The sequence below is a fragment of the Parambassis ranga genome, chromosome 18, assembly GCF_900634625.1.
Source record: "Parambassis ranga chromosome 18, fParRan2.1, whole genome shotgun sequence".
In the NCBI taxonomy this organism is placed as follows: domain Eukaryota; kingdom Metazoa; phylum Chordata; class Actinopteri; family Ambassidae; genus Parambassis; species Parambassis ranga.
In genome coordinates, this window is record NC_041038.1 from 5,262,398 (window position 1) to 5,275,125 (window position 12,728).

The 12,728-nt window shown below is 42.5% G+C and overlaps 1 protein-coding gene across 2 annotated transcripts in view; it reads right to left on the reverse strand.

Annotated features, from left to right (window-relative positions):
• Nucleotides 1-6,294: 6,294 nt before the first annotated feature.
• The window catches only part of sema4f (sema domain, immunoglobulin domain (Ig), transmembrane domain (TM) and short cytoplasmic domain, (semaphorin) 4F), a 48,758-nt gene continuing 42,324 nt past the window's right edge, over nucleotides 6,295-12,728 (reverse strand). The window contains exons 1-13 of one of the 2 annotated variants that reach the window (XM_028429582.1): nucleotides 12,264-12,423; nucleotides 10,943-11,041; nucleotides 10,445-10,556; nucleotides 10,213-10,332; nucleotides 9,946-10,100; nucleotides 9,691-9,872; nucleotides 9,415-9,556; nucleotides 9,096-9,309; nucleotides 8,775-8,884; nucleotides 8,519-8,670; nucleotides 8,279-8,334; nucleotides 8,003-8,193; nucleotides 6,295-7,921 (exon numbers count right to left, since the gene is read on the reverse strand). In XM_028429582.1, the coding sequence (XP_028285383.1) occupies nucleotides 7,196-7,921; nucleotides 8,003-8,193; nucleotides 8,279-8,334; nucleotides 8,519-8,670; nucleotides 8,775-8,884; nucleotides 9,096-9,309; nucleotides 9,415-9,556; nucleotides 9,691-9,872; nucleotides 9,946-10,100; nucleotides 10,213-10,332; nucleotides 10,445-10,556; nucleotides 10,943-11,041; nucleotides 12,264-12,314 (2,310 nt within the window). In that variant the 5' untranslated portion in view covers nucleotides 12,315-12,423 and the 3' untranslated portion in view covers nucleotides 6,295-7,195. Of the gene's footprint in view, nucleotides 7,922-8,002; nucleotides 8,194-8,278; nucleotides 8,335-8,518; nucleotides 8,671-8,774; nucleotides 8,885-9,095; nucleotides 9,310-9,414; nucleotides 9,557-9,690; nucleotides 9,873-9,945; nucleotides 10,101-10,212; nucleotides 10,333-10,444; nucleotides 10,557-10,942; nucleotides 11,042-12,263; nucleotides 12,424-12,728 lie in introns of those variants that run through there. The other variant, XM_028429581.1, reaches the window with a different exon arrangement.

A 12,728-nucleotide genomic window follows, 5' to 3' on the forward strand; every position in this document is an offset into this window, starting at 1 on the left:
CCACCTGTGCAAGCTACGGTGTCACTCACACACCAAATCTCAATACTACAGATACACACACAATTCAGGCACATACAATATCCAATCACACATTCGCACACCAACCACATTAAAGTACATACATAAACAAAATATTTGTAAATAAATCAAAAATATAAATTAGACATATTTATAATTTGCTCAAAAAATAAACATACAGGGACTAGCGTGGTACTCTACATATATTAATAATCAAACTATTTCTTCTCCACTGGATTAAATCAAACAGCAAATAATAATGAGTGTGGGGTTGTGTATACTATGATTGCATGTTATCGTTATGGAAAAAAAGGTTTGATTACTAAAACATTATTTTACTTTTTGAACCTGCATCTGAAAATGAAACTAAAACATTATTAATTTTAGTTTAATCTGTTTCGATCTGACTGATCATGTCATATTGTGCCATTGGTATGTCTAACAAATAACTAATGTTCCTGTAAACTGCAGTTGTCAGATGCTGTTTCTGTGAAAATGAAAGTAACAACACAGGTGAGTTGCCACACAACCACGAAATCAGCAGGAGTATATAAAGCATGTGTGCCTGTGTCACCATTCTGTTTTCTTCTTCTTCTTGTTCACTTGTTCAGCATATCTGGTAAGATCATTAACACTGTCTGAAATATTTTGATGTTATATTTGACACTAATATTATTTTCTTTCAGCTTCATAGACCACTTGCATAATAACAATGGCTGGATTCACCAGAGGCCTTTTTGTTATCTCCACTCTGTGTCTGATTTGTGTCGCAAGTTCGAGGATGGACAAGCACCAACTGGTAAATCCATTACTGCCAAACCTCACCATGAAAAGTTATTTTATGGCTGCGAGTGTTGAATATCATTGTGAAATTACAGACATCATTAAAGAGCACACTTCAGAACCTGGAACAAGAATTGGATGAAGTAAAGGTGAGTCACTGTATGTTGCTTAAAAGAAGGGACACTTGTTCACATTAAAACAAAGAGAATGTTGCTTTTGACATTTATAAAGGATGCGTTTTTTTTCCACATCAGGCAAACTACAGTTTAACGAGACACATTTTCTCAGAGATGACAGAAGCAACATTCCAATCCATCAGCAGACAGGAGAAGGCACTGAGGAGAGCCCCACCTGAGCTGAAATCACTGGTGGATGATTTGCAGAAATACAAAGCTGCTGGAGAAAAGATGAAAGTCTCACTGGACACCATGGACATGGAGGTTTCCATACAATTGTGGTATGCAGAGAGAGAACTCACAGCTCTGAGGGAGCTGATAGAATCTTTAGAGGAGGATGAAGATGAACTCTGAGTAGTGTCGGTGTAACAGCATCTTTCTTAACCTTAGTGACCCATGCCCCGTTGACCTATGTCCTTATACATCTTGCATCCCTTTCTCCCCATATACCCTCTGGGACATTTACTGATGTTAATCCTGTCTTCTTACACTATAATATATGATTATGCTCATTTCAAGATGTATGTGTTTGTTCCAAGAAGCCACATCTGTTAGATAGTGGAGAGTATAAGAAGGGAGCTGCTCAGGAGAGACCTTGAGCACTCCTCCAGAGACTTTTGTCTGTGTCTGTGACTGCTCCTTCTTGTAACAATAAATACACCTGAGTAAACCGCAGTTGTTATCTCTTGCTTTGGTCTGTCAAACCGGATCCCAATACGCCATCAGGTTGGCCTGATAGTGCCCATGGAGGAGTCTGAACTCCTTACTGAAAGCCCTTGGCGTTACAGCAGATTACAGGCTTCACCAGAGGCCAGGTGCTGCTAGAGAGGGGAAAGCTGACAGGATCCTCACTTTAGCCTGCTGTCCTTCACACTTGCACTGGTGAGCAAAATTTTTTACTCTTTTCAAAAAGAGGGGAGTGTTTTCCAAATTTAAAATTTGGGTGGAGCTGGGTAACCAGTGTTTAGAATAAATCTTTCAATGATTTTGTTGTTGAAAAGACTTTCTTACTAACACTAACACTGTTAGAGAGGAATCTCTTACTGGGTGGCGAGGAAGAATTTGGGCAACACTGAGGTTGTGGGTTACCTGAGCTGGAAGTCTTAGTTGAGTCCAAGCCTCACCGAATGGGTGAGTTTTGTCTTAACTGACAAGGGTGCTAAATCAAAGCAGATTTGGCAGAGATTTACTAGGCCTGAGATTTTGATTAAAGGTAACCTTTATAGCCTATCTGCATGGAGATTAGAAGTAAAAAGCTTGTACAACATTTACGCAGATGGTAATGAGAGTATGGGTTTAAGGGACGTTTGATTGTGGCACAATGTGGAACACTTGTAAGCCTAATAGAGGCAGAGTGCCAGAGGTATAAAGGAAAAAAGAAAATAGGTCTAGCTATGGCTAGAGAGTGGCTGAAAGGCCCTGCTCCCTCGGCGCCTCCTCCCTCTGCTGAGCCTGCCGCTGCCTCCTCTAATACCACCCACGACAAAGCCCGTATGAATTCGAGTGCCACAAAGCAGGCCTCGTAAAAAGTTTCAACCTTAATTGAAGCAATGTTTCCGATATATCACTCTTACTATTTGACATTTTATCTGAAAATATTTAGTAAGATGGAGAAGTGCATCACTGACAAGAGAAAGAGAATGCTATCCATAATCACTGTGCAGAAGACGTATTAAAGCGATACCTAAAGAAAAAGAAATGAGTGGTGACAAACATTTGTCATTGATGATAATGATCATGATGATTTTAATGCCTGTGACACTTATTTCTGAGGTAACATGAGAAGAGGAGGGCAGCGTGGAGGAGTAAGAGGAGAGAGGAGTGGAGGAGAGGACAGGACAGGAGGAGAGATGTGTGTTACAAATGTGGAAAAGGCAGGATGGAGGGGGAGATGGCTGGCAACCCCGGGATGGATCAGCATGACTGACCGAGGAGACATGAACATAAGCACACATGCTCAAACTGACAAAAAGTTTTCCCCTTCACACTTAACACAATCACACCAAGGTGAGACAAATGATAATGATGATGTTTTTGAGCTGCACCACGTAGAGATCTTGTTATCTCAAGAGCAAAAACCTTGATTTCTATTATCATTGATGGTGAGAACATTGAAATGCTCTGTGATTCAGGAGCCTGTAAATCTCTGCCGCACATGTTCAGAACAAAAGGTCCTCAGGTTGTGTGTATATCAAAACTGCTAGTGGCCAAATCTGCAAAGAGTGTTTATCTGTACCGTTCAAGGTTACAGACCAGTTTCAGGAATGAGTACAAAGTGTTCCTTTGTGCTGTCTGACCGATGCCCTGTAAACCTGCTGGGGAGAGATTTAATGACAAATTTGGGAACTGGAGCCCATTCGGTGCCTGACCCACACACTTTGCTAAATGACGTGAAACCTGAGAGCAAGTATTTCTCTGTTATTGACTTTTTCTCTGTCCCAGTGCATTCAGATAGTCAATTCTGGTTTGCCTTTCAGTTTGAGGGAAAGAAATACACCTACACCAGAATACCACAAGGTTATTGTGACAGCCCAACCATCTTTTCACAAGCAATGTCAACTAATCTTGCTAAGTTCACACCACCCTCAGAGTGTCAGATACTGTTATATGCTGATGATATACTTATCTGCTCGAAAACAGAGAAACAATGCAGAACAGACACAGTGGCTCTTCTGTGTTATGGAAGACAATGGTTAAATATCTGGGATATAATTTATCTGGGGAAGGACGCACTTTGGATGATAACTTGGGTGCATCCTTAGTGCACCCAAGCCTGTCACAAAGAGACGGATGATGTCATTCCTCGCTATGACTAATTTTTGCAGAAGCTGGATCCCTGATTATGTCCAGGTCGTGCATCCCCTCTCTGATCTTATTTATGATGTCCCCATGGCAGCGCATGACAAACTGTCATGGAATCCTAAGGCAAAACAGGCTGTCAGCAGGGTTAAGCAGCTAGCGACAGGTTCACTTGTCTGCGTCTCACTATTGTGCCCAAGCAGCTGACTTCATTGCTCTGACAGAAGCTTGTAAACTGGAAGCACCATCTGTGCAAAACACAACCCACAGGGAAATGAGAGACCTAAGAGTACAGTACCCCTTTCAGAACATATGGATCTTGTAATCTTGTAGAACAGACTGTCTCCACAGTCTAGCCATGCTGCTGACACAGGTAACTTTTTTCCAGAATTTCAGAATTTATCTAACAGACATTAACAGTATATAAAACATACTGTGGTGCACCATCATCTCATTGCATATTTTTTCCCTTTGCAATCCTTCCTTGCTCTTGATCTTCTTTTAGTTTTTACTTATAGCTATGATGGCTGGTGTCAGATCCACTAAAGGTCCCTTTCTGGTCTTCACTCTGCTGTGTCTGGTGTGCTTCTCAGATGCATGGTTTGACAAGGATGTGCTGGTGAAATGAAAATGCAATTATTTATTTCATAATAAACATTTAATTATTTATTTAACTGCACTGCTTAAAAAAGTATGCATTATTTTCCAGCTAGTAGTCCTGTGTGTCAACATGACAATTTGCGTTGTGTGGATTTGCAGGAGAACCTCAAGGAACAAGCCCAAAGAGCAAAGCAAAGTCTGGACAAAATAAAGGTGAGTTTAAATGTCACTCATTCTCACAAAGAAGTCTGATGAAAGGTTTAATGTCATAAGATAAAACTAACTGTGTGTCATTCTTTTCATTAGGTTGAGCATAACTTGATCTTGTCCAACAATATGAAGCAGCTACATCACAGTTTGAACCACTTTGACCTACTGACAGTGCTGATGAAGAGCGGGATGAACGACCTGCCTGCTGACTTTCCCCGGATGGATGAATTACTGGAGAATCTCAAGAAATCCCAGGCTTTGCTAGATGAAGATGAAAAAAAGTTGGCCAGGGGAATCAAGGACACTGAAGAAGAAGTGGAAAGACAGTTGAAACAGTTGAAATGTCTTGAGGAGCAACATGATGAATTGTTGCTTCCATGTTAGTTCTTGTGTCTGTCCCTGCCAAGGTTTGATATAAACTAGCATTGCTCCTGACAGGGATGTAAAAATGTGCTGATCAAAGTTGCAGTTGCTAATGAATACATTAGATATCGCAAACATTAAGTTAATTTTGCTTCATTTTATGCTTACAGCCGATAATAGAAACAACAAGATAGATTAGAATGGTTAATGTATTTTCTTGCATGCTTTTAATCGTCAAAACTGATGTAGAATGATGCTGTTAATAAATGATGAAAATGAAATTGTTCTTTTTTGTTTGTGGTAGTTTGAATTGATTTGTTTGTTCTGTCCAGCAGGTGTCACTATGTCACCTCTCCCTGACAGACTCTCAGTACACTGCCCCCCTCTGGCTGGATGACTGATATTGTCAAGTTCAGTAGATTGCACCTAAAATGTCACAAAATAATCCAAAGCGGAGCTAAATATATCTACCAAAAATCTACATCGTTTCATTAGTTTGTGTGTATATTAGAGGACATGCAACATTTTTGATACTGTAGCAGATTCTTTTACTTTTAAATCAGGTCAAAGGGAGTTTCCAGGTTATATCATTCTGATGAGACTTTTTTGGTCTCATTCCTCATCCTGCTTCTCTGAAGCACAGACTCTGAGGACACACAAAGGTGAGAGGTTTTGTCTTTTCTAAAAGTCTTTTTAAAAAAACTTTATTGTTTCTTTATTGTTTACTTATATGTATATTATACTTTCAGTGGGCACTGACACTGACGGGTTTGTTCATCTACTGTTGGACTGCTGTTACACTGAATTGTGTTGAGGCACAACATTCAACTCAAAAATACTGCTTTACCACTGATTAATGAAGAATTATGAGTATAATATCAACTTTAAATCCATAGCCTGACTGTCATGTGCTTTTTTATAAAAGAAAGTGTTGTCAAAATCTGGAAATAGTGGTATCATCTGCAAACTTCAGACATCTCACAGCATTATGTGTCAGCAACAGCAGTGGAAGCAGCTGCTACGTGAAATGTGTGTGAGCGACAAACAGGAAAGACACAATACATTAGACAGGAGAGATGTGCTGAAGAACCTGGCTGTGGATGACACTCATGGCATCACATACTGTTACATTCCCAAGGTAAGACATATGAATCAGAATTGTATGACAGGCTCGATGTGTCCTCTTTTGTTTCTGGACCACAGGCAAAGCCGAAGCACTACACCAATTTCCTGTTTGACCCATCCGCCTTATCTCCACATTCAAGACAAACTCCAGTCACGCAGCCACTTTTACTATAAGGAATTGTACTACTTTTTTTTAGTTTTATTTTTTTATTCCAAAAGCATGACAAACAATACATTTCATGTTGAAATCCACACTCACAAAATGAGGTGATGGTGGCTTTGAGTGGCAAGGTCCATTTTTCCAGACTGACATAAGCCTTCTGACTCAGTCACTGTAAACAGATCTGGGCAGTTTCCCGTGTCTGCTGACACAAATCTGACTGCTGACACTGAAGCTATCGGCCTTGTGGCTTCTGCAGCGGTGCAGGCTGGGACAGCCCAGTCACAGTCTCTGCGGACTCTGCTGTGAACTCATGGTTCTTTAGTCTCTGGCAGTGTCGTCTTTCTGTCTGAAGCCCAGAAAAATGGCAGTCTGACAGGGCTGGTCAATGGCTCAGCCGTCCTTTGGTGCCTTTGGCTCCATCAATGTTTGGGATTTAAATGGTGTGTCAGAGAGAGAAGCACACACAGTGAGAGACAGAGCGAGGTGCTGAGAGAAAAGTGCACTTTTCCTTTGCAGTGCCATCAGAAGGAGGCGGAGAGAGCAAACATCAACAAAGGTTAAGGAGAAAGACAATATGGCTTTTCCATGTCTACACATGTAGACATTTCATCTTTGATTCTTCGTTACATTTGAATTGTGCGATAAATCGCTCATATTCATGTTCACTTAAGACTGCTCATATTTACATTTAATATTTACATCCGACACATTTTCTCAGCCGTGGCTCTCATCCTGAGTGACTTACAAAACGAAGTCTATCCCAACTGTCACATGTTTTCTGTCTTTCTCTCCCACAAGTGTAGACATTAGCTTATCACATTTCTGTCATTATCTCTCTGTATGCCACAGTTCCCATTCAAAGGCATTTGGCAGTGGCCACGTTTGCATTCATCCCATTAGGACTCAGTTTATTTGGATGCAGAATGGTTCAATTGAAGACATACTGTTTATCACCATTTCATATTGAGCTTTCTTCACACTTAGCCAGTGGTGCTGGTGATTTAAACATAGGAAACCTGGCGATCTCCTCCTCTAGTCCTTGTATTCCTTCGCCTATCCCATCCCCTAGACCCTCATCCACCTCATCCCCCTCCCCTGACTCCCTCTCTTCCCCATCATGCCTCACCCTCTCCCGCTCCCCCGTCCTTCCATCCAGCATGTCTGCAGCTAAAATTTCAGAGGTGAACTTCAGCCCGCTGCTACTTCTGTTGCAGTTGCCGTACAGAGAATTTCTATGGCCATTGCTGGAGTTACTGTTCGAAAGGGCGCCACTGTAGCTGTTGCTATGGGGACCGCCATTACCCGGACTGCTGAGGAACGTTGTCGTCGTGGTTGTGGTTGCTGTACCGTTTCTTTTTTCGGTCAGTCGGAATCCCTCGGACAGCAGGCTGGCACTGCTAGGAGACTGTGGAGTCGCTGAGGAGCCCAGCAAGTCCCGCCCCTTTTCAGATGACAGTGAATTATCTGGCAGGTGGTGTCCATGATTGGAAATGCTGCGTCGTCGGGTCACAAAGAGGAGGAGGAATACACCTAACAAAAAGCCTACACAGAAGAAAAGGATGTAGATGGCCAGGACATGACGACCTCCAGCTGCTGCCATTGTTCCTGCAGTGGGGCCTTCCAGCGTCAGCTGGTAAGCTGCTCTGCGGCAAGGGGTGGGGTCTATGATGCCTGGCCCCCCCTCCTGGAGATGAAGAGAGTCAGGACTGAGTTATTTTGATCTTTGAAACTGGGTCCTCAGAGTGTTGTGGTGTGCTCTCTGTACCTGGCATGTGCAGACGTATTTTCCAACACTCTCACTAGTGACCGTCACCTCCAAGTCAGAGTGGTGCTGCCTGGTGTGTCTGTGGGGAGGGTGCTCCCAGCTACAGGGTCTGGGAGACAGCTGGATGCATGGCAACAAAAGGCGCAGGCCCAAAGAAACTCGCAGTTCCCTAATGGATGGGGTGCAACGCCCTGAAAGATATAACAGGTATTCCTCTTTCTTAATCGTGTACTGTAGGTTTGAAGTCAGTATGGGATCTAACAGTAATACGCTTACCTTCTTCTGTCTGACACTTCCTCAAAGCAACGTCTACCACATCACCTGGACCAGGCCTACAAACACACAGAAAATGATCTTGACTTTGTTTCTCTACTGTGGGTCAAATACTTCAGTCTTTCACAAAGACGCACAAAAACAAAGTGTAATACATAAAGGCATTTTAACAGCTGCTACCCGCCTTTGATTTTTAATTTTTGGACACTTTCCAGTTCACTGTAATATTTCTGTAGTACTCACTCTGCTGTGGAGAGCCTGCAGGCTTCCTCCTTTGTGCTCCACACACAGCCTAGCCCTCTGGCTCTGGCACACACCTCACAACTAGGATACAGATCACAGCCTTCAGCCTGGACACGAGCCAGAGACAGAGGGCTGCCCACCAGAGCCCGGCCCTGGAAAGATAAGAAAAGATTAATGAGTCACTGTAATAAAATGGATGCTTGTCGTTGCAGCAGATGAATATTTGCATGTGGGTGGTGTATGGATTCTCATGGACCTTGTGTAGTAATATATTGTTAACAGGCTCCTGTGGTTTGAAGAGAGGAATCTCCTGCAGTAAAGTGGCATTCTGGCTCACTACTGCCACCCGGTGGAGCTCCCCATGGTCTGTGACACACACACAAACAAAAAGATACACACAGAGAGGGAGAGATGAATTTTATCCTTTATCCAATGTATTTTACACACTTTAAAATATACTGTGTTTTCTATTTTCACACTGAGTCTTTCACCATGCACAGCTTTCATCTCCATTATCAAATCTCAGTATGATTCTGTTTTCTGTTTAGATGTCCTCCCTGCCTCTGTGTCTCCTCACCTGTACCGAGATGCAGCAGTGTTCCTCTCCGCTCGTCTCCGTTGCCTGTCAGAGTCACAGCCAGCTTGGTGTATCTGATTCCCTTCCGGACTAGCAGGGGTGCTGCATTAACACTGTTCTCCATCAGAGGGTGGTCCCTCACAAATGTCAGGACTTTGTCAGGAAGTTTGAGGGAGGACTCGAATCCTTCGGCTTTTAATGCGCTGTTCAAACACTGAAAGGAAAGAGAATCATTTATGGTGTTAAAAAAGAATACAGTAGAATACAGAAGGAAGTAGTAATGGATGTTTAAGTGATACGTGATGGTTCAACTTAGTACCTGGCCAGGCCTCGGGGTAGGGACAGGTTCAGGATTGATCCAGGTTTCACAGGTTTTCTTTCGCTCTTTAAAGGGACCATCCATAACTTTGCTGATGTCAGACAGACTGAACACACACACAGCTGACAATTCTTCATTCTCCCTGTCGAAAACAGTAGAAATGGTTAACATTTAGCAATGATGAGGCTACTTTTAGGAGGAAAATGAAAAAAAACAAAGAGTATATTAATATGATGACAGAGGCAAGGTGTTCCCCTTGTCTGTTCCTCAGCTCACCACTGAGAGGTGAAGAGCCCGTAGAAGTGTGTGCTGCTGGGGTCGCCTGGAGTGTGTTTCATGGTGAAGACATCAGTGAGGATGTTATAGCGCTGACCACTGGGTTTGTCCTCACACACTAGTTGGGCCTTGAGGAAGGTGGTCCAGCGCCGCTGCAGAGTCTTCATCCCTCCCAGATCAGACTGAGATAAATTAGATCAAACATTTAGTCAAAGCAAATTAACAATCAATCACTCAATCAAAAGGCGGGGGTACCTTGCAGACTCGTGCCACTCTGGGAACTTTGACTTTGGTGTAAAGGTCATACTCTTTGGCCACTTCGGTGAAGAAGAAGTAGATCTTGTCATCGTCTCCGGATGGGTTCCTCTCTGCAGATTCTGCTATGAAGGCTGAGCTGACAAACTCTGGGTCTGAATAAACACACACAGTCATACACAACTTTACTCATGGCTGTGGGAACAGGAGATGCCAAGGGTGTTTTTTGTTTAAGTGTCAACATGTGTGAATGTGCGAGCATCACACCGCTGAGCCAGTTGATGGATTGTTCAGTTCGGATGCGCTCCTGCTCAGGGCCTGTTGCCCGGGAGATGTCGAAGAGTGTTCCCAGGAAGTTACTTGTGGCTGCAGTGTACAGGAGGCCATCTACACAAAAGACAGAGAAGGAGATTAGTTTGTACTCCTCAGGCTCATACAATAAAATTAAAATTATTATGTAAATTATTATGTAAGTGAACAGGTCACAAGGTCAACTTGCCTGCCATCACTGCGGTGTAATGCTGACTTGGCTCAAAGGGACACTTGCCCTTCCCTGTCTCCATCTTCACCCCTCCATCCTCAGCTTTCTCCAGGCTGAAGGAGGAAAGCTCCTGCAGGACGACAGGAAACAGAAAGACAATATTGCAATTGTGTTAACAGTACAAAAAAGGAAGAAAAAAGTCCTTAGTCTCAGTTTGACCTTTCATCCAGCTTTAAATATCTCCATAATTGACTCTCATTATGCTTGAAAGCTCAAGTCATATTAGCACTTAGAGTACATGCTGGAAAAGGTTACTTGAAACAAAACATCTTAAAGCTTTTGTTGGTTGATAATTGCTGAGAAAAGTGTGTGACCAAAGCCTGACAAAGGTTGAATAGATCTACCACTGCAGGGTAACACACAGTAAGTCTGTTGGTGCCAGTGTGTGCTCTCTGGTATGCTTGGTTATATCATTTAACACACCCATACAGGGATCAAGAAGGCGGACACACTTACCAGGAAGGCACACTGAGGGTCAAAGGCGTAGGTGCCACACACATAGATGCGTCGGCCTGGTAGAAACTCAAGCAGACGGATGTAGTTGTTGCAGTCCACCTGCAGGGGGAGACAAACACACAGAAATACAGTCAGCCAATGAGGCAGGACTTTAAATTCAGTTTAACTTAATAGTTAGGAGGTCGAAAATATAGAAAATAGAGATCAAAAACAAGTCATGTGTTCAGTAATGCTCTTTGTTGGGTGTGTTTTTGTCGATTAACATCTGTGGTCCTAAATTAGCCACACTGGGCTTTGGAGAGGAATCTGATTCTGATAAGACTGACACATGAGATCCCCACAGCAACTGGCAGAGACCACCCCACACATGAAAGTGAAAACCATTCATTTTCATGCATATATAATATGCTGATGCTTTCTTATTTCTCTCCTCATTGCTCCTCTGTTATGGAAAAAAACACCCCCTCTGTCCCAACCCAGTTACCATGAAACCATGACACAGGTGATTCTTACTGTGTAGCTCTGTGTGTGTGTGTCATTGCGTGCCATCCTGGATGAGCTCCAGGCCTGAGTCACTACCTCACCAGGGACTTGATCCCTTCTGATGCCCAGATCATTTCACCCAAATCTGCCCTCCCCACCTGCACCCCAACACCACCTGCCATGCTCTACACGAGGCAGCCAGTGAGAGAGAGAGAAGGGTGGTAACAATGGAATCAGCTTAGGATTAGCAATTTCATTGGCTCAAGCCTCATTTATTCTAATAAGCTTCATTTACAATCTGGCATGGGGTGGGTCAAATGGTTCTATTCTGTTCAGCTGTATTTTTGATTTTTATCGAGTCTAATTATTCATTTTCATGTTAAAAGCCTTCACGACTTCAGATGTCCTGCCCCAGATCATCTGAAAGCTTTTCATGCTTACTGACATTTACTTTTCCCAGTAATTACAGAGGTGTGCGTGAACATGGCAGAACCTACTTTTACCCTCAATTAAGTTTTCTTTCTCTTCTTTCTCTTCTCTAAGTTTTCTTTTTCTTTCTTTTTTTTCTCACTTGTACTTACACCAGATAAGTTTTGCCTGTCTCACCAGTGTTTTAATTTCTCCCATTTTTTTCTAGGGTCTCAATCTTATTATGAAGGCTAGATTAACATCTAGGCGACACTTTAAACAAACATCTGTTTCCTCATCCATCACCTTTATCATTGCTCTTAATATACTGACAGACAGATATAAAGACCAGTGGCCAATAAATGAAAAACAGAATAACAATTACCAAAACATGTATGATCAACTTCTGGCTGATGAATGTGTCACTGACCTGCTGAACCTTGTACATGCATATCCAACACCTTATGATGAGTACGAACATGATGACAAATTCCAGTAAAATATTTTATTTACAATTTCAACATCCCTGATTTCCTGTCTTTAGTAACATCCTGCTGGTTGTAGTGAAGCTTTGTCTAACTCTGCAAACATGCCCTGATATGTGAGTGTACTTTTAATGATTCACACACTCTCCCCTCCCCCTTGTCCCTCCATCTGACTCACATGTAATCTTCCAATCAATTTGCACAAAAAAAAAACACAAGCCCTTTCTTTCCTGCCTTTATCAGTCTTTCACCTCCCTACCTCTTTACAGTGTAAAGCTGTGCTGATGAAGATTGTATAAAATAGGTCACAACTAATTGCACTTCCCTTCTGTTGAATCACTGACCTTCCATTGGCTTTGTTTATCTTTTGATTTGACCTCATTTTTTGGACTCAGGCATTTTGAGTATTA